Here is a 22,828-nt window from a genome sequence, read left to right on the forward strand (position 1 = left end):
ACACCTTCCACCATCACTTCAGCAACACTGTTGAAACATTCATTTGAATCAAATGAATGAATGAATGAATGAATGACATTTTTTATTTTCGTGTCATGCCACCATTTTGGCCCATCCCATATGGGATTATATGACACAAAACACAGAAAGAAAACAAGACATTAACAGTCCATTAACAGTCCTTCCTGTTCATAGTACGTCCTTCCTTATAACATACCAAATAAATAAAACATACATACAGTACTTATATGAAAAAATAAGAACAAAAAAAAGACAATGACATTTTACATGTAAATGGCCCTCCTCCTCATTGACCAGGAGGCCTTGTCAAGAAATGAAGCAAATGAAAAAATGTCTCGTTGAAATAGACGTTTCAGTTTCTCCGAGTCATCCAACCACACAAATTCATACTTAGGATCTACCTTATTAAAAAGTCTCTGCCTGATAGAGTGGTATAATGGACAATACAAGACAAAATGCATTTCATTTTCAATTTCATTAAGATCACACAAACCACATAATCTATCCTCCTCAATCGTGCCTACATATCTACCCGTCTCAATATGAAGACCAAATGTGTGTTTTTATCCCTTTAGACTTAACCTTGAACCTTGAAATGCAGTCCCAGTTAGAGATGGATATCATTGTTCAAACAGTGACACAATAATGTCTAGAATGAATCCTCGGGTGTGTTTTCATTCAAAATCCATGAAGGGGCGGTCCCTTTTTTTCAAGCTACTTGGCAGGTGATTGAATGGGACCGTCTGTCTATCACCGTCTATCAACCAATCACGTAATAATGAAAATAAGTTATCATGCCTTAATGTCACTGCGGAGGCACACAGTGTCCGTGCGGTGTTAATTTATAATACTGTAGGCTACTGTATATTGATCACATGAACGTCACACACAATAGCCTAATAAATCTTACCATCTGATGAGGAAACTATAGTGGATGAAAGCTGTGTCCAGAAGATCCATTCATACGTAGGACAGTGATACATATATTAATCCAAAAGTAAAAAATGTAATCAATAACTAATCAATAAGCTCTGGTCCATAATCGGAGCGTTCCACTTGTATGCCGTGGATTTCAACATCATCTTTTTACCTCGATAAAGGTGAGCATTGTTCATTAGAAAAGGCTTATATAATATCCTTTTCACGTTTTATCAGCTTTTATTTGGTCGAGGGGTTAAACTTCTTTATTCTCATTAAACATGAGAGCATTTATTACATGATCCATTGTGCGATCGAGGGACGACATCTGCACCAGTGTTGCCAAAATGTATATTTATTATTATCAATATAAATTTTGCCTGATGAAAACCTAAAGGTCGAAACGTTGCAGTATTAAAAAGCCAGTTTCTTGGAGCTTGAAACAGTGTGCGGACCTCCTCCTTCTTTTTCTTGATTCCTCCTTGATGTCCAGCACCTGGCCTAAATACAGGCGTGGGATGTGCACACAACTTCTCTTAGAGAAATAAACAACCAGATCTAGGAAAATATGCCCAAAAGAAGCAACTATGGCACTAGGCCATTATGAGCACTTTAATTAAACCTATATACAGTACTGTACATTGAAAATAGCCGGTCTACAAGCCAATCTACAAGCAAATTGAAAATAGCTGATCTACAAGCTCACAATAATTCGCGATGCGACGCGTTGTGAGCTTGTAGATCTGCTATTTTCAAAACAAATCTTGAAATAAAATGTGGAATATTTGGAAGATTGTTTTAACATTCTAACAACACAAATCTGGTACAGGGCTCCAGCTGGCACAACACATTTTCTGATGGGGGTTATAGGGATAAATTAGCCTACATATTAATTTGGGGGTCCATGACATACAAATATTTGAGAACCACTGGTTACAATCATTTAAACATTGTAAAACAAGCCCAAATAAGCAACTACACTTTAGAAAGAAGCCCAAAAAACTGCACCTCGCAACTACCAATATTTACAAGCAACTTCACAAAAGAATAAGCCCAAATTTGCTTATAATAAGCGGATATGGCATCACTGTTCACTACGGTGAAGTTGAAGTTGGATATTTCATTTCCTGTTGCCTTTTATGGTGTATAAAGGGGAGTGGAACAGTGCAAATTAACTTCTCAGAAACGCTCTTGACGTTTTACGACCAGCTGGCAGCCGTCCACATTCATCCTGACATACGCCCAGTTATCCGCACATTTGAGGGATATACAGTACACACACCTTTGTGAATTACATGTCAGTTTTAGCTTAAAATACACCCTCTTTTAAGAACTTTATTTACACCTTATTTACAACCAGCCTAGTGAATTCAGCCCAATGATGTTACCTTGAGTCTGGTGGTTTGTCTTCATTGCTGGCTGCTGGAGACTCTGTCCCCTCCTCCACTCTGTCCCCAGAGACACTCATCTTCTGGTCTTTAACACATCTATGATGCACACACATGGTGTCCAAACTGACATTTATTTATTTTTATTTCCATTATGTTAATATGTATATTTTAAGTTATTTGCTTTAAAGCAGGTTAGGCTTCATAGAATACATTTCTGATGAAAATGTATTGAACTAACTAACCTAAAGAGGTGGTGCCATGGTTTTGCACTTTTTCTGTTTTTCATGTGTCTATAAGGTTGATAGAACTTCATTACACCCCTTGGTGGTTAGGGGGGGGAAACATCTTTAAAGTTTATAGTTACTTACTGTGTCTGGGAGTCTGGTTCATTGCTGTGTTCTGGAGACTCTGGTGTCTGTCTCTGGTCGTCACTTCTGGAATCATAACAATCACACAACACTCTGTTTATGACTCATATATTCCTGATGAAAACTCCTTAATAACATGAACTAACATTAAATTATAAAGTGATTTGGTTTATTACTGAATGTTTGAGAACTTCTAAACCAGTCACTCTTCTTTTTTTTTTTTTTATAATTTTTATCCCACGATTTTTGTAACCCATTTTTTTCACCCGGTGCCAATTTCCTAAGTGATCCTGGGCGCTACACCAGCGCTACACCAGCCCTACACCAGCGCTACACCAGTCTCCCACAGCCAGGGAGGCCAGGGCCGAGCTCATGCTTCCTTCAATGCATGAGAGCCAACTGACCTTCTTGTCACCTGACAGGGGGGAGTAGGACGTAGCGCGTGGAAGGAACACGTTATTCTAACCAGTTCCCTTCCCCTCCATCAGGCGCCCCGGCTGACATGGGGGAGGCAGTATAGCGACCAGGATTACTACATGTTTTTGTGAGGGTATTAACTACTAGGGGTGTCACGATTCACTTACCTCACGATTCGATTCAAAATTGATTCCTAGGGTGCCGATTCGATTAAAATTGCGATTCTGCGATTAATTGATATTCGATTCTGCGATTTATTGCGATTTTCTACCCCAAATCACTTTGCTTTAATTATACTAGAACATTTTAATATAATATAAACCATGAAAAGTTGAATCATACACTTCAATGCAGCCAGATCATGTCAGTCAGTCTTTCTGACATTGATTTCAGACAAAGTGCCAGTGAAAAAGGTACTAACTTAAAAAAAAAAAAAAAAAAAAAAAAAATGATAAAAAAATCGATTTTAATATTTTGAATCGATTTTTAAAATCGTGGCATTAAGAATCGCGATTTATTCATAAATCGATTTTTTTTGACAGGCCTATTAACTACCCTAGGAGACACGGGGAGAACATGCAAACTCCACACAGAAAGGCCCTTTCGCCAACCCCACCCTGGGTATGGGCACTGATGACGCGGAGGAGAAGACACGCCCCCAGCGCCCACAGCGTCCCCGGCGGGAATCGAACCCAGGACCTTCTAGCTGTAAAGCGACAGCGCTACCGACTGTGCCACCGTGCCCCCCACCAGTCACTCTTCTAGTACTCTGTCTACTGGCTCATATTTTTAGTCATACAGTAAGCTTCACAAAATGTTATTTATCTTTTGCCTAAAATATAAAACAATGACACTGCAGTCAACACACAACTCTAATATATTAGGATCCTCTCACAGGATCCTGTTCTACAGCAAGAGTTCTCAAACCTTTGTTATACCACAACCCCATTTTATGGGGGAAATGTTTGGGCGACCAGAAACTTTATTTGTAGAGCAATTTCAAAGTGGAAATAAAGAATAACTTAAAATAAAAGCATACATTTCCCTTTATAATCCCATTAGAATCTCAATGCTTTATTATTTTATACAATATATTGTGGTGGACACCATAGAGTTAATAATAGGTGGACACTAGATGGAGGCATCTCACCTCAGAATGGATTGGTGGGGTGGTAATGTGAGGAGATTGAGAAGTTATATGAGGAAGTGAATTACCCTATGTGTCTTGATCCATTTGTTTGGAAGTAAAGATCAGAGACTCCATACTCGGTCTGTTCGTCTCATTCTCACTAACTTCCACAGTGGTGACCCTGACGTTTGATTGAACATTATAATGGTCGATAACTCAGAGCCCGCTGCTGCGGCTGTCGCTGCCCCAGCGGTGTTTGCGGCTACGGTGAAGTTGGCGGAGTTTTGGCAACATGATCCGGCTCCGTGGTTCCAGCATATTGAGGCGCAGTTTGACCTCCGCGGGATCACAGTGGATGCAACCAAATATTACCACGTAGTCGCAGCGTTGGATTCCTCCACCACGCGTCGGGTGATGGGATTCCTGAGAGACCCGCCAGCAGACGGAAAGTACGACGCGCTCAAGGAGCAGCTATTGCGGCTGTTCCAGCTGTCCGACGCAGAGCGCGCGGAGCGTCTATTGTCCCTCAATGGATTGGGGGACGGTAAAGCCATAGATCTGATGGAGAACATGCTGGCACTGCTCGGTGAAGGTGACGCTACATTTATTTTTGTCCAACTTTTCCTGCGGCAACTCCCGACTCCAGTGCGCACGGCTCTGGCCAGCTCGCCTCTGGTGCGCACCAAGGATTACCGGGGATTAGCAGAGGAGGCGGACAGAATACTACTGGCCTCCCGCCAATGCGTGGTGGCTGCGGTGTCTGATCGAGTGTCTGATCGCAGGGATCAGACACAGAGGGATGATAGTGGACTATGTTATTATCATCGCCGTTTTGGCACCAAGGCAAAGCGCTGCACTCCACCATGCTGTTTTGGTAACCGGGGAAACGCAAGAGCCGCCGTTCGTTAGCGGCTATGAGCGCTGGCGTCATTAATGAGCTACTGCTTATTGAGGACACGTCTTCTGGTAGGCGCCTACTGGTGGATTCTGGCGCACAGAGGAGCATCCTGCCTGCATCTGCCGCGGACGCCTTGGGAAACGGACATGGACCACCGCTAGATGCGGCTAATGGTACTTCCATCCGTACGTTTGGTACCAGGTATGTGACCATGTGTTTCCATGGACATCAGTTTGGCTGGGACTTTATTATTTCCTCTGTATCGGTGCCTATACTGGGCGCAGATATTTTGTGTGCTCACAGACTATTAGTGGACGTTGCGAACCGTCGGCTGATTGACTCTGTGTCTTTTGACACATACCCGTGCACACTGGGGGGGCCGGGGGCTCCTGCCCTTGCCAATATGCTCGCCACGGGGGATGTGTACCAGCGCCTCTTCGCAAGTTTCCCTGCTTTGACGGTCCCCGCTTTCTCTGCCTCAGTCGCCAAGCATGGAGTGGAACATTACATAACGACTGTGAGGCCGCCCGTTTACGCACGAGCGCGCCGCCTGGATGCTACTAAGCTGACCATAGCCAGGGAGGAGTTCGCCACGATGGAGCGGCTCGGCATTGTGCGCCGATCTGACAGTCGTTGGGCCTCTCCTCTGCACATGGTCTCCAAGGCGGATGGGAAGTGGTGTCCATGAGGTGATTTCCGTCGCCTCAATAACATTACCACGCATGACCGGTATCCAGTTCCACATATCCAGGATTTCTCTGTCCACCTGGCGGGGGCCACCATCTTTTCTAAGATAGATTTGGTGCAGGGCTCCCACCAGGTTCCGGTACATCCATTGGACGTGCCCAAAACAGCTGTTATCACCCCGTTTGGACTGTTTGAATTCCTGAGGATGCCATTCGGCCTTAAAGGGGCAGCGCAGACATTCCAGCGTCTGATGGACTCTGTGCTGCGAGGTATGTCATTTTTGTTTGTTTACTTGGACGACATCCTCGTAGCCAGTGCATCGGACGAGGAGCATCGGATACATCTCCAGCAGCTATTCGAGCGGCTCAACGAGCATGGACTGATTGTGAACCCGGCTAAATGTCACTTTGGCCTGCCCGCCATCGATTTCCTGGGCCACCACGTCTCTCCCCACGGGGCTGTTCCTCTACCCACCAAGGTGGAGGCCATCGCTGTTTTCCCCCGCCCCCTCACCGTCAAACCCCTGCAAGAATACCTAGGCATGATTCATCTCTATAATAGGTTTATAGCACACGCTGCTCACCTCATGCACCCCTTGTATGAGGCGTTAAAGGGGAAGAAGGACAACGAGGACGTGGACTGGTCCCCGGAGCGGGTCCAGGCATTCAAGGACGCTAAGGCTGCTCTCGCCAAAGCTGTCATGCTGGCACAACCGTCCCCTGCTGTTCCGATAGCCCTTACCACTGATGCCTCCGATTACGCAGTGGGGGCGGTGTGTGAACCGTGGGTGGCTGGCGCCTGGCAGCCCCTCGCCTTTTTCAGTAAAAAGCTCAAGGACAATGAGAGAAAATACAGAACGTTTGACAGGGAGCTGTTGGCCCTTTTCCTCGCTGTACGGCACTTCAGGTTCCTGCTGGAGGGCCGAGAGTTCACCGCGTTTGTGGACCACAAACCCCTGACCTTTGCCATGGCCAAAACTACCGAGCCGTGGTCGGGTCGGCAGCAGCGCCAACTTTCCGCCATATCAGAGTTCACGACAGACATTCAACATGTGGCCGGAAAAAATAACCAGGTGGCAGACTGCCTCTCCCGGGCGCACATCAGTCGCGTGCACCTGGGCATTGACTATGCTGCTACGGCCACTGACCAGCTCACCGATTCAGGCCTTCAGGCGTTCAGGACGGCTGTGACTGGGCTGCGACTGGAGGATGTGGTGTTTCACGACAGCGGCTCCACGCTCCTCTGTGATGTTTCCACTGGTCAGCCCCATGGTTCCGACTGACTGGCGCCACTGGGTATTTGACGCCATTCATGCCCTTTCACACCCCGGGGTAAGCGCGTCAGTTAAGCTGGTGGGGGCTAAGTTCGTCTGGCCGGGCCTTAGGAAGGACGTTTAACAGTGGGCTGCCTCCTTTTTAGTTAGTTAGTTAGAGTTTATTTCGGTCAACAAAATCATACACGTATATGGCTTTTCATACTACAAAAGACAAAACAATCAAGAACAAAAACAATCAAAAAAGAAAAAAGAAGACAAAGCAGAAGAAAACTGCCTGACCGAAAAGGTGTAGGCTGAAGCTAATAGCTTATTGTGCCTACCCTTCTTGCATTTGGAAATCAAAAAATAAATAAAATAAATAACAAACAAATCAATTTTCTATACTCAATCATTGCAAAGAATATATTCCTATATTATATAATTACAAATATATATATATATATATATATATATATATATATATATATATATATATATATACAAATATCTATATATAATTTTTACAAGCTTTGCAAAAAGGAAACTCTGTACTCCACATCACTACATTTCCTATAGAAATGTATATAATTATCCTATCATACTAATATATTTCGTTACCATTTTATTTTTATACATTTTCTTAAATTTTCCAATTGAGCTACATAGTTTCAAATCGTTTTCACAGCTGTTCCATATTTGAATTGCTTTCGCAGACACACATTGCCTTTTTACATTTGTTCTGGCCTTTTTTACCTCAAGCATATTTTCACCCCTCAGCCAATACCTGGTTTCTTTAACTTCAAACAGCCCCTGAATGCAGATCGGGAGCTGATTGTTGTGCGCCTTGTAGGCTATTAGCACCGTTTTTAAGTGAACTAGATCTTCACATTTTAGGGTATTTAATTTAATAAAGAGTTTATTAGTTGGTTCATAGTAATCAGTTCTGGTTATTATTCTTACAGCTCTCTTCTGTAATATAAATATTGGATTTGTGTTAGTTTTATATGTATTCCCCCATATTTCCACACAATACGTAATATATGGTACTATGAGGGAACAATATAATATATACAGTGTCTTTTGGTTCAGAATATGTTTGGTTTTATTTAATATTGCTATAATTTTTGACATTTTTGTTTTTACATTATCTATATGAGATGTCCAGTTTAGTTTACTATCAATTAATACACCCAAGAATTTATTTTCATACACTCTTTCTATTTCAACATCATTAATTGTGTTCCTTGTGCCAAATATCATAAATTTAGTTTTACTTAAATTCAGAGATAATTTATTTATATCGAACCACTTATTTTGTTGCCAACTCTCTCTCTACTGCATTCAGGAGCTGCTCCAAACTCTTCCCAGAACAATACAGGTTAGTGTCGTCGTCAGGTTAGTGTCGTCTGCAAAAATGACATATTTAAATATGGTAGACACTTTACAGATATCCTGTGTGGCATGCCAGCGTGCCAAGGTACAGCGTCACATTAAGGCCCCCTGGAGCCGTTTCACATTCCAGAGAGACAGTTTGACCATGTCCACGTGGACCTGGTGGGGCCACATCCCTGGGTTTCACTCACCTCCTCACTATGGTGGACAGGACCACCAGGTGGCCAGAGGTTGTTCCCCTGTCCTCTACAACAACTGCAGAGGTGGCCCGGGCGTTAATCTCCGGCTGGATGACCCGGTTTGGCACGGCATCGGATCTCATGTCAGACAGGGGAGCCCAGTTCACGTCTGAGCTGTGGAATGCTGTGGCTGAGAGATTTGGGGTGAAACTCCATCGTACCACAGCGTACAACCCAAAGGCCAACAGGATGTGTGAGCGTTTCCACGGCTCCATGAAGGCTGCTCTCCGGGCCACTCTCACAGACAGCAACTGGATCGACCGTCTGCCGTGGGTCATGTTGGGCCTGCGTTCCGCCCCTAAAGAAGACCTGCAGTCCTCTTCAGCTGAGTTGGTTTTCGGTCAACCGCTGAGGGTTCCTGGGGAGTTCCTCCCTGGTTCCTCACGCCCCTGGTCCACAACGGCTCACCGGTCTGCTTTCCAGGACGCGGCGAGAGCTTTTGCCCCAGTTCCCACCCACCACTGCCTTCCCCAGTCCTACATTCCGAAGGACCTGATGGCTGCCGGCTACGTGTTCATCCGTCACGATGCCCACCGTTGCTATGACGGGCCCTTCCGCGTCCTGGAGGCGGGCCCCAAGAACTTAGTGGTGGACATGGGGGGGGAATAAAGAGCGGATTTCAGTCGATCGCCTTAAGCCTGCTCATGTGGTCCCGAACGAGCCGGTGGAGCTGGCTCAGCCCCCACGCCGGGGTCGGCTGCCCAAGGCTGCCCCTGTTCCATGCCCTCCATCCGGGGGTACCCCTGTTGTTCCACCGGCGAGGCCTCGTCGGCGGCGTGGACGTCCCCCTGCCCCTATCTCTACCCTTTCCCCTTCCACGTTCCCTGTGACTGTGAAATACAGTCGCTATGGCCGCATGGTCAGACCTCCTAAAAGAGACTGGGTAACACTGGGTGTACTGCTTTGGGGGGTTTATTGTTGCACTGAATGTCAATTCTGAGTGTTCGGGGGGGGGGGGGGGGCCTGTGTGGTGGACACCATAGAGTTAATACTAGGTGGACACTAGATGGAGGTATCTCACCTCAGAATGGATTGGTGGGGTGGTAATGGGAGGAGATTGGGAAGTGATATAAGGAAATTAATTACCCTGTGTGTCTTGATGCATTTGTTTGGAAGTAAAGATCAGAGACTCCATAATATAATTATATAGACTTCTTCATAGGAGTGGTTGTTAAGGATGTATATAAAATGATATATACAATATTTATATATATATTTGGATATTAAAAATAATAAATCTCAATGCTTTATTATTTTTAATATTCGAATATATTTGAATATATTAAATAATATATCATTATGTAAAATGATTTATAGTTATACAATAATAAACACTCCAACTAATTTATGTTAATTAGGGGAGCGTAATATTAGGCTACAACTTCTTACCGCACGTCAGAGAAAAAGACACACCTCGCCGAGTAACCTGGCCAGTGGCCATCGACGTTGGCCCTGCAGTTTGTCCTCTTACGTTGAATATAAACTCCACTAGTATATCAGTGTGATTTGTATGTTTGGAGAGTGGAAATACCTCTTCATTTTAACTGGTTTTAAGCTTTTGCTTTTTTGTCAGAACCTCCGAGCATAGTCCATATCGGCACTGATCATTTTCATAACATGAGCATGACCCCCTTACTTTAGTATTAATGGAATCATCACAGTAGACTTCCAGTAGAAACAGTGATGTTACTTTAGTATTAATAGAATCATCACAGTAGACTTCCAGTAGAAACAGTGATGTTACTTTAGTATTAATATAATCATCACAGTAGACTTCCAGTAGAAACAGTGATGTTACTTTAGTATTAATATAATCATCACAGTAGACTTCCAGTAGAAACAGTGATGTTACTTTAGTATTAATAGAATCATCACAGTAGACTTCCAGTAGAAACAGTGATCTTACTTTAGTATTAATGGAATCATCACAGTAGACTTCCAGTAGAAACAGTGATGTTACTTTAGTATTAATAGAATCATCACAGTAGACTTCCAGTAGAAACAGTGATGTTACTTTAGTATTAAGAGAATCATCACAGTAGACTTCCAGTAGAAACAGTGATGTTACTTTAGTATTAATAGAATCATCACAGTAGACTTCCAGTAGAAACAGTGATGTTACTTTAGTATTAAGAGAATCATCACAGTAGACTTCCAGTAGAAACAGTGATGTTACTTTAGTATTAATAGAATCATCACAGTAGACTTCCAGTAGAAACAGTGATGTTACTTTAGTATTAAGAGAATCATCACAGTAGACTTCCAGTAGAAACAGTGATGTTACTTTAGTATTAATAGAATCATCACAGTAGACTTCCAGTAGAAACAGTGATGTTACTTTAGTATTAATAGAATCATCACAGTAGACTTCCAGTAGAAACAGTGATGTTACTTTAGTATTAATAGAATCATCACAGTAGACTTCCAGTAGAAACAGTGATGTTACTTTAGTATTAATATAATCATCACAGTAGACTTCCAGTAGAAACAGTGATGTTACTTTAGTATTAAGAGAATCATCACAGTAGACTTCCAGTAGAAACAGTGATGTTACTTTAGTATTAATAGAATCATCACAGTAGACTTCCAGTAGAAACAGTGATGTTACTTTAGTATTAATAGAATCATCACAGTAGACTTCCAGTAGAAACAGTGATGTTACCTTGAGTCTGGTGGTTTGTCTTCATTGCTGGCTGCTGGAGACTCTGTTCCCTCCTCCACTCTGTCCCCAGAGACACTCATCTTCTGGTCTTTAACACATCTATGGTGCACACACATGGTGTCCAAACTGACATCTCTTTCTTTTTATCTTCATTATGTTAATATGTATATTTTAAGCTATTTGCTTTGTTAGGCTTCATAGAATACATTTCTGATTAAATGTATTGAACTAACATTACTTAACTTAACATTACTTACTGTGTCTGGGAGTCTGGTTCATTGCTGTGTTCTGGAGACTCTGGTGTCTGTCTCTGGTCGTCACTTCTGGAATCATAACAATCACACAACACTCTGTTTATGACTCATATATTCCTGATGAAAACTCCTTAATAACATGAACTAACATTAAAGTTTAAAGTGATTTTACTCTGTCTGAGGGGCTGGTTCATTACTGAATGTTTTAGAATGTCAAAATGACATTGACACTGCAGTCGACACACAACTCTGGCTTGTAAACAGACAATATTATGATCCTCTCACACTGTGTTCTACGACTTCCAGTAGAAACAGTGATGTTACTTTAGTATTGATGGAATCATCACAGTAGACTTCCAGTAGAAACAGTGATGTTACTTTAGTATTAATAGAATCATCACAGTAGACTTCCAGTAGAAACAGTGATCTTACTTTAGTATTAATAGAATCATCACAGTAGACTTCCAGTAGAAACAGTGATCTTACTTTAGTATTAATAGAATCATCACAGTAGACTTCCAGTAGAAACAGTGATGTTACTTTAGTATTAATATAATCATCACAGTAGACTTCCAGTAGAAACAGTGATGTTACTTTAGTATTAATGGAATCATCACAGTAGACTTCCAGTAGAAACAGTGATGTTACTTTAGTATTAATAGAATCATCACAGTAGACTTCCAGTAGAAACAGTGATGTTACTTTAGTATTAATAGAATCATCACAGTAGACTTCCAGTAGAAACAGTGATGTTACTTTAGTATTAATAGAATCATCACAGTAGACTTCCAGTAGAAACAGAGATGTTACTTTAGTATTAATATAATCATCACAGTAGACTTCCAGTAGAAACAGTGATGTTACTTTAGTATTAATAGAATCATCACAGTAGACTTCCAGTAGAAACAGTGATGTTACCTTGAGTCTGGTGGTTTGTCTTCATTGCTGGCTGCTGGAGACTCTGTCCCCTCCTCCACTCTGTCCCCAGAGACACTCATCTTCTGGTCTTTAACACATCTATGATGCAGAGCAGAGAAGACACACATAAGACAAACTGTGTCAGTGGAAGGGTTTTGATCAACAACTTTGATCCCTATCATCCTGTAACCTGGCAACCCGTTTGGAGTTTAAGGACATCTATAAGGCAGAGCAGAGTGACAACAAATATAAGCTAGGACACACACACGCACACACACACACACACACACACACACACACACACACACACACACACACACACACACACACACACACACACACACACACACACACACACACACACACACACACACACACACACACACACACACACACACGTTGAAAATAGCAAAATCTCTGCTCAACACTTCACATTTTCTTGTCCTCATGTTCTATTTTAATTGTGATGTTTGATGTGAGGATTGACATCAGATCATAATTAGTACTGCTGTAGTGACGTAGCAGGCAGATTATTTGTTTGTAAGGAGAACAATAACCAACAGTTAACAGTACTTCACTCCCCATCAAATACCCAATGAGAGAAGAGAACTGCCTGATCTAAGGAAATTACACCTGGAAAATGTCACACTTTCTCCATGAAAAGGTGTGGATTTCCCACTGGTTTGCCCATGAATTGTCCATGGCAGGTCATTTAAAATGCTCAAATATCACATCTGTACAATGTCTGACCACCTGTCCACTGTACCAAGACATCACATACTGACCACCTGTCCACTGTACCAAGACATCACATACTGACCACCTGTCCTCTGTACCAAGACATCACATACTGACCACCTGTCCTCTGTACCAAGACATCACATACTGACCACCTGTCCACTGTACCAAGACATCACATACTGACCACCTGTCCTCTGTACCAAGACATCACATACTGACCACCTGTCCTCTGTACCAAGACATCACATACTGACCACCTGTCCTCTGTACCAAGACATCACATACTGACCACCTGTCCTCTGTACCAAGACATCACATACTGACCACCTGTCCTCTGTACCAAGACATCACATACTGACCACCTGTCCTCTGTACCAAGACATCACATACTGACCACCTGTCCTCTGTACCAAGACATCACATACTGACCACCTGTCCTCTGTACCAAGACATCACAGACTGACCACCTGTCCTCTGTACCAAGACATCACATACTGACCACCTGTCCTCTGTACCAAGACATCACATACTGACCACCTGTCCTCTGTACCAAGACATCACATACTGACCACCTGTCCACTGTACCAACACATCACATACTGACCACCTGTCCTCTGTACCAAGACATCACATACTGACCACCTGTCCACTGTACCAAGACATCACATACTGACCACCTGTCCACTGTACCAACACATCACATACTGACCACCTGTCCTCTGTACCAAGACATCACATACTGACCACCTGTCCACTGTACCAAGACATCACATACTGACCACCTGTCCACTGTACCAAGACATCACATACTGACCACCTGTCCACTGTACCAACACATCACATACTGACCACCTGTCCTCTGTACCAAGACATCACATACTGACCACCTGTCCTCTGTACCAAGACATCACATACTGACCACCTGTCCACTGTACCAAGACATCACATACTGACCACCTGTCCACTGTACCAAGACATCACATACTGACCACCTGTCTGTACCATGACATCACATACTGACCACCTGTCTGTACCATGACATCACATACTGACCACCTGTCTGTACCAAGACATCACATACTGACCACCTGTCCACTGTACCAAGACATCACATACTGACCACCTGTCCTCTGTACCAAGACATCACATACTGACCACCTGTCCTCTGTACCATGACATCACATACTGACCACCTGTCCTCTGTACCAACACATCACATACTGACCACCTGTCCTCTGTACCAAGACATCACATACTGACCACCTGTCTGTACCATGACATCACATACTGACCACCTGTCCTCTGTACCAAGACATCACATACTGACCACCTGTCCTCTGTACCAAGACATCACATACTGACCACCTGTCCTCTGTACCAAGACATCACATACTGACCACCTGTCCTCTGTACAGAGACATCACATACTGACCACCTGTCTGTACCAAGACATCACAGACACATACTGACCACAGACACAATCACCCAAAGAGAGTTTTAAAACATGACTAATGACTAAAGACTCATATCTGATGAAGTACAACAATGTGCAAACACATCAGCAAGATGTGTGAACTGTTGGAATAATACCTTAAATACAATTAGTGTGTGTGTGTGTGTGTGTGTGTGTGTGTGTGTGTGTGTGTGTGTGTGTGTGTGTGTGTGTGTGTGTGTGTGTGTGTGTGTGCGGGGGTTGACACTAGCGGTTGCCTGACTACCCGTAGCAGGTAAAGAACACTTGCGGGCAGGTGGAGTTTGCTTTCGGCCCCGACCGGGCAAGTGCACGCTTGAGCGGGGACGCAACCATCTTTATAAACACAACACCAGATTTCAGTCTAAACACCTGAACGTGGCCATAGTGCGCATGCACGCGTGCACGCACGCACGTGCATTGCCATGGGTACAATTTGTTGTTCTGACCTTTCGGTTGCATGTCTTCTTCTCAGTCTCCTTCTTTGTGTTCTTGTTAGTTGTCCAGGAGACAGAGTGGAGCTGGGACCCACACCTTCCACCATCACTTCAGCAACTCTGTTGAAACATTCATTTGAATCAAATGAATGAATGAATGAATGAATGACATTTTTTATTTTCGTGTCATGCCACCATTTTGGCCCATCCCATATGGGATTATATGACACATTACACAGAAAGAAAACAAGACATTAACAGTCCATTAACAGTCCTTCCTGTTCATAGTACGTCCTTCCTTATAACATACCAAATAAACAAAACATGCATACAGTACTTATATGAAAAAATAAGAACAAAAACAAGACCCTCCTCCTCATTGACCAGGAGGCCTTGTCAAGAAATGAAGCAAATGAAAAAATGTCTTGTTGAAATAGACGTTTCAGTTTCTCTGAATCCTCCAACCACACAAATTCATACTTAGGATCTACCTTATTAAAAAGTCTCTGCCTGATAGAGTGGTATAATGGACAATACAAGACAAAATGCATTTCATTTTCAATTTCATTAAGATCACACAAACCACATAATCTATCCTCCTCAATCGTGCCTACATACATATCTACCCGTCTAAATATGAAGACCAAATGTGTGTTTTTATCCATTTAGACTTAACCTTGAACCTTGAAATGCAGTCCCAGTTAAAGATGGATATCATTGTTCAAACAGTGACACAATAATGTCTAGAATGAATCCTCGGGTGTGTTTTCATTCAAAATCCATGAAGGGGCGGTCCCTTTTTTTCAAGCTACTTGGCAGGTGATTGAATGGGACCGTCTGTCTATCACCGTCTATCAACCAATCACGTAATAATGAAAATAAGTTATCATGCCTTAATGTCACTGCGGAGGCACACAGTGTCCGTGCGGTGTTAATTTATAATACTGTAGGCTACTGTATATTGATCACATGAACGTCACACACAATAGCCTAATAAATCTTACCATCTGATGAGGAAACTATAGTGGATGAAAGCTGTGTCCAGAAGATCCATTCATACGTAGGACAGTGATATATTAATCCAAAAGTAAAAAATGTAATCAATAACTAATCAATAAGCTCTGGTCCATAATCGGAGCGTTCCACTTGTATGCCGTGGATTTCAACATCATCTTTTTACCTCGATAAAGGTGAGCATTGTTCATTAGAAAAGGCTTATATAATACGTTTTATCAGCTTTTATTTGGTCGAGGGGTTAAACTTCTTTATTCTCATTAAACATGAGAGCATTTATTACATGATCCATTGTGCGATCGAGGAACGACATCTGCACCAGTTGACAAAATGTATATTGATTATAATCAATATACATTTTGCCTGATGAAGACCTAAAGGTCGAAACGTTGCAGCATTGGGGGTGATGATAGATGGCACCTTATCATGGTCATCTCATATTGATTATATTTGTAAGAGGATACAGCAGCGTATGTACTCCCTACGCCGACTTAGATCGTTCGGTGCTAGCAGTCAGATCTTGTCTCTTTTCTATACGTCTGTTGTTCAAACTGTGATGTTGTACTGTAGCACGGCCTGGTTTAACAGCCTATCAATGGTATATAAGAACAAACTGTATAGCCAAATTAAGATCTGCGCTAAAATAGTTGGTAGGCCAGTCGAGGCTGTGTTACGTTCCTTTAAAGAGGCCCAGATCAATAGTATGCTTAGACTGGCAAAGAGCATCTCCTCTGACCCCTTACATGTTTTAAATGATGAATATCAACTGATGCCCTCTGGGAGGCGGTTTAGAGTCCCTAAATATAAGAAAAACAAGCTAAAGAACTCTTTCGTACATCGGCCTGTTCTGCTTTTAAACCAAAGTCGGTAAACCAAGAGGATTTGTTCTACTGTTCTTGTTTCTGTCTGCTTCTGTGATGTATGTCCTGTAATGTACTTTGTGTAATGTATTGTGTATGTCCTGCCTGTATCTTGAACGGTGACGTCATGGACACAAAGCAAATTTCGGTGAAAGCTGACAATAAAGTTGTATCGTATCGTATCGTATCGTATCGTATTAAAAAGCGAGTTTCTTGGAGCTTGAAACAGTGTGCGGACCTCCTCCTTCTTTTTCTTGATTCCTCCTTGATGTCCAGCACCTGGCCTAAATACAGGCGTGGGATGTGCACACAACTTCTCTTAGAGAAATAAACAACCAGATCTAGGAAAATATGCCCAAAAGAAGCAACTATGGCACTAGGCCATTATGAGCACTTTAATTAAACCTATATATATACTGTACTGTACATTGAAAATAGCCGGTCTACAAGCCAATCTACAAGCAAATTGAAAATAGCTGATCTACAAGCTCACAATAATTCGCGATGCGACGCGTTGTGAGCTTGTAGATCTGCTATTTTCAAAACAAATCTTGAAATAAAATGTGGAATATTTGGAAGATTGTTTTAACATTCTAACAACACAAATCTGGTACAGGGCTCCAGCTGGCACAACACATTTTCTGATGGGGGTTATAGGGATAAATTAGCCTACATATTAATTTGGGGGTCCATGACATACAAATATTTGAGAACCACTGGTTACAATCATTTAAACATTGTAAAACAAGCCCAAATAAGCAACTACACTTTAGAAAGAAGCCCAAAAAACTGCACCTCGCAACTACCAATATTTACAAGCAACTTCACAAAAGAATAAGCCCAAATTTGCTTATAATAAGCGGATATGGCATCACTGTTCACTACGGTGAAGTTGAAGTTGGATATTTCATTTCCTGTTGCCTTTTATGGTGTATAAAGGGGAGTGGAACAGTGCAAATTAACTTCTCAGAAACGCGCTTGACGTTTTACGACCAGCTGGCAGCCGTCCACATTCATCCTGACATACGCCCAGTTATCCGCACATTTGAAGGATATACAGTACACACACCTTTGTGAATTACATGTCAGTTTTAGCTTAAAATACACCCTCTTTTAAGAACTTTATTTACACCTTATTTACAACCAGCCTAGTGAATTCAGCCCAATGATGTTACCTCCTCCACTCTGTCCCCAGAGACACTCATCTTCTGGTCTTTAACACATCTATGATGCACACACATGGTGTCCAAACTGACATTTATTTATTTTTATCTCCATTATGTTAATATGTATATTTTAAGTTATTTGCTTTAAAGCAGGTTAGGCTTCATAGAATACATTTCTGATGAAAATGTATTGAACTAACATTACTTAACTTAACATTACTTACTGTGTCTGGGAGTCTGGTTCATTGCTGTGTTCTGGAGACTCTGGTGTCTGTCTCTGGTCGTCACTTCTGGAATCATAACAATCACACAACACTCTGTTTATGACTCATATATTCCTGATGAAGAATCCTTAATAAAATGAACTAACATTAAAGTTTAAAGTGATTTTACTCTGTCTAAGGGGCTGGTTCATTACTGAATGTTTTAGAATGTCAAAATGACATTGACACTGCAGTCGACACAGTGGCTTGTAAACAGACAATATTATGATCCTCTCACACTGTGTTCTACGACTTCCAGTAGAAACAGTGATGTTACCTTGAGTCTGGTGGTTTGTCTTCATTGCTGGCTGCTGGAGACTCTGTCCCCTCCTCCACTCTGTCCCCAGAGACACTCATCTTCTGGTCTTTAACACATCTATGATGCAGAGCAGAGAAGACACACATAAGACAAACTGTGTCAGTTGAAGGGTTTTGATCAACAACTTTGATCCCTATCATCCTGTAACCTGGCAACCCGTTTGGAGTTTAAGGACATCTATAAGGCAGAGCAGAGCGACGACAGATACACACACACACACACACACACACACACACACACACACACACACACACACACACACACACACACACACACACACACACACACACACACACACACACACACACACACACACACACACACTTGTCCTCATGTTCTGTTTTCATTGTGATGTTTGATGTTTAGATTGACATCCTCCTATAATTTGCCTAACCTCTGTGATGGGTGGTGGTGGTGTCTTGGTGTGTGCCCGTTGCCAGGTTTCGCGCGAGAAACAAACAGCAAGGCCAAACGAAACGAACCCTACAAGCAACAAGGTCTATGAAAAGAAGGCCAAACGAAGCACCTTCACACATATACCTTGCATCTTGGAAAACAGCCGATCTACAAGATCACAACGCGTCCCCACACCCACCTGCACTTTCACAACCAACGCCAAAACACACCAATATTGCCCCTAAACCGCTTACAATAGGCCAACATGGCAACACCAAAGTCTATCACACACTGCCAGTGAGCCAGCCTGCTTCCACACCATAGCTAAACCTGTGCTAGTCGGTACCATATACAGACCTCCTAACCAGACTGATTTCTATGATAGACTTGATGAATGTTTAGCTAAAGTAGACAATGAGGAGACAGTACTTCTTGGTGACTTTAACACTGACATGCTCCGTAAGGAAGCGTCAGTGTTTAAGTCATTCAGGGGGTTTTGTAATCGGCACTCACTCCACCAGCTGATCACTCAGCCCACAAGGCTGTGTGTTTCCACTCAAACTATCATAGATCTCATTCTAACAACGGACAAGGACAAAATCCTCAATAGTGGTGTTTCTACCTGTGGCATATCTGATCATAACATGATCTTCTGCACCAGAAAGAAACGTAAACCTAAGACCGGTTACCACCAAACAGTCACGATCAGAGACCTCAAAAACTACAAGAGTGAGGACTTGGATCACAGACTAGATAAACAGGATTGGTCCGACGTACTAAACAGCACACAGGTAGACGAATCTTGGCTTGGTTTCAAAACCAAATTCATTCAAATTTTGGACAGTGTGGCTCCCATGAAAACCATCAGGGTCAAAACCCGCTCGGTTCCATGGATGAATTCGGATATCCTTACTACCATGAAAGTCAGAGACAAAAAGTGTTCTGACTATCATAAAAGTAGGATCAAACTTGCCAAAAGCTTCAACAAAGGTCTCGAATCCCACGTAGCGAAACTCAAAAAAGAGAAAAACATGCTAAGAAACAAGGTTAATGGCATGCTGTTGTTAGCAGAAAAAAGCTACCTCGATGGCAAAATTGAGGAAAATCAAAACAAACCACGTGAGCTCTGGAAGCTATTCAATAACCTACTAGGCTGCAGCAAGAAATTGAAAACCAGGTTTACAAACATAAACCTCAAGGTGAATGACACTCTCATTTCATCCAAACGGGAAGTGAGTAAAATCCTCAACATATTCTTCACGACCGTGGCCTCAGAGTTAGTTGAAAAACTACCCCCTCACTCTGGGAGTCATGGTGGAGAGTATGTTGATTCATTTTACGATAAACAGGGTGTACGCAAAGATGATTTTAAACTCTCCCCTGTGTCAACAGATGAGGTGTTTAAAAAATTGAGTGCACTCCAACAACACAGAGCCACAGGTCCCGACAACATCCCCGCTAAATTTCTAAAAGACTCAGCCACCTCCATTGCTCCAATCATTACCCACATAATAAACCTCTCCATCATACAGGGACGGGTCCCTAACGACTTCAAAAAAGCAAGAGTGACCCCTCTGTACAAAAAAGGAAACCAATTAGACCCTGGCAACTACCGCCCTATTTCTATTCTTAACTCCATCTCGAAAGTCATGGAAAAAATAGTCTACGAACAGGTTGATAAGTACCTTGCCGAAAAAAATCTAATTTACGAATTCCAATCTGGTTTCAGAACAAACCACTCCACTGACACATGCCTTCTCTATTTGAACGACTCTATCAAACAAGATGTCGACAAGGGCAAATATTGCGGCATGGTCATGCTGGACCTCCAGAAGGCTTTTGACAACGTTAATCACCCAATTACGATCAATAAGCTCAAAGCAATAGGCTTTGATGACACGTCGGTGAAATGGATGAGATCCTACCTGGAAGGGAGGGAGCAAGTGGTGGAAGTAAACGGCACCCAGTCCCCTCCCCTCCCAGTGACTTGTGGTGTTCCTCAAGGAAGCATACTAGGACCACTACTGTTCCTGATATATGTGAATGATATGTCTTCAGCTTGCGACTGCAAACTGTTCCTGTTCGCAGATGACTCGGCTCTGCTGGTCTCGGACAGGGACAGGCTGCAGGTTGAGAAAACTCTCAGCACTGAACTCAACAAGATCTGCATCTGGCTCTCCGACAACAAACTCTCATTACACCTGGGTAAAACTGAATCCATCCTCTTTGGGTCCAACCCTAACCTTAGAAAGGCTGAGAGTTTCACGATCAAAGTGGGTGAAAATGTTATCACAAGAAAGGAGGAAATTACCTACCTGGGTTCCATCTTGGAGGCAAACCTCTCAGGTGACAAAAAACGCTGAAAAGACGATCAAAAAGGTCCACAAAATAACACGGAGGATGTGGAGGCTTGTTCGTAAAGTCAGTAAGAATACTCTGAAGATTCTTGTAGGGGCCCTCATACAAGGTCATTATGATTATGCATGCACTTCATGGTATCACAACACCTCCAAGGCCCTAAAAACAAGGCTCCAAACATCCCAAAACAAACTTGTAAGGCTACTTCTTGGCCTCAATTACAAAACCCATCTAACCCATGCCCATTTTGCTAGGATTGGATGGCTTAGGGTTGAGGACAGAGTACAGCAACTTGCTATGGGCCTGGTCTTCAAGATACACCACAACATTGGGATCCCCCTGTATTTGTCAAAATACTTCCAAAATGTTAATCAAGTCCATGATCATAACACCAGAGGCAGCTCCACAAACCATGTTCAACACAGATTTGGCACAACAAAGGGAATGAACTCCTTCTCATGCTATTCATCTAAAATGTGGAATGCCCTACCAAAAAGAGTAAAGGAGTGTAAAACCCTACTCACTTTCAAAAATGCCCTAAAGATACACCTTCAGGAGGCTGCAATTCAAAAATGGCCCCTGTCCAAGTCCTAACCTACCCCATGTCCTAACCTAACCTACCCCCCCCCCCTCTCTCTCTTTCTTTTTTTGTACATATTTTTCACCCTTCATACCAGTAACCTGTAAACTGATTGTATGACATTCTGTATAGTAGTGTGTATATCTGTCTGTCTCTTATATGTCATCATGATTTGTGTGCGTGGGGATCTCATCTTAAACAAGCTACGTGCTTAACTGAGCTATCCAGTTTAGTAGACCTTGTATTGCGAATTTGTACTTCCATGTACTGTTATGTACTGTCATGTACTGTTCTCATGTCTTACTAAATAAAGTACATCAATCAATCAATCAATAGACCCCGCCCACTCTCTGAGTGCATTCTTACGGATCTCTGTGTGTGTGTGTGTGTGTGTGTGTGTGTGTGTGTGTGTGTGTGTGTGTGTGTGTGTGTGTGTGTGTGTGTGTGTGTGTGTGTGTGTGTGTCACACACAGACCAGTCAGTCGATCACACCCAGGGGGTCCCCACATGATTTTAGGGGGTCCCCAGGTGATTAGCTTAATGTACAACATTGTTTTCTCACTCAACAGTAAACAAACCAACATACAGTACAAGTATACAGGGTATCTGCACATTTATAAAGTTACCATTTAAGGACTTTTAAGACCTTTTTGATAAAATTACTCCATTTCTGC

At 42.6% G+C, this 22,828-nt stretch overlaps 1 protein-coding gene across 9 annotated transcripts in view; it reads right to left on the reverse strand.

The window, feature by feature from the left end:
* LOC311063266 (uncharacterized protein) overlaps nucleotides 1-22,828 on the reverse strand; it is a 151,760-nt gene that overhangs the window by 123,815 nt on the left and 5,117 nt on the right. For 4 of the 9 annotated variants that reach the window (XM_084082577.1, XM_084082580.1, XM_084082581.1 and 1 more), the window contains exons 2-10: nucleotides 18,779-18,877; nucleotides 18,463-18,528; nucleotides 15,211-15,318; nucleotides 12,550-12,648; nucleotides 11,635-11,700; nucleotides 11,378-11,476; nucleotides 2,699-2,764; nucleotides 2,328-2,426; nucleotides 1-27 (exon numbers count right to left, since the gene is read on the reverse strand). The exon at nucleotides 1-27 is cut by the window's left edge and continues 81 nt beyond it. In XM_084082577.1, coding sequence (XP_083938703.1) covers nucleotides 1-27; nucleotides 2,328-2,426; nucleotides 2,699-2,764; nucleotides 11,378-11,476; nucleotides 11,635-11,700; nucleotides 12,550-12,648; nucleotides 15,211-15,318; nucleotides 18,463-18,528; nucleotides 18,779-18,858 — 710 coding nt within the window. In that variant the 5' untranslated portion in view covers nucleotides 18,859-18,877. The remainder of the gene's footprint in view (nucleotides 28-2,327; nucleotides 2,427-2,698; nucleotides 2,765-11,377; nucleotides 11,477-11,634; nucleotides 11,701-12,549; nucleotides 12,649-15,210; nucleotides 15,319-18,462; nucleotides 18,529-18,778; nucleotides 18,878-22,828) is intronic. The other 5 variants (XM_084082582.1, XM_084082576.1, XM_084082575.1 and 2 more) reach the window with 4 other exon arrangements.

This window comes from Gymnoscopelus microlampas, assembly GCF_963454915.1.
Source record: "Gymnoscopelus microlampas genome assembly, chromosome: 16".
Classification (NCBI taxonomy): Eukaryota; Metazoa; Chordata; class Actinopteri; order Myctophiformes; family Myctophidae; genus Gymnoscopelus; species Gymnoscopelus microlampas.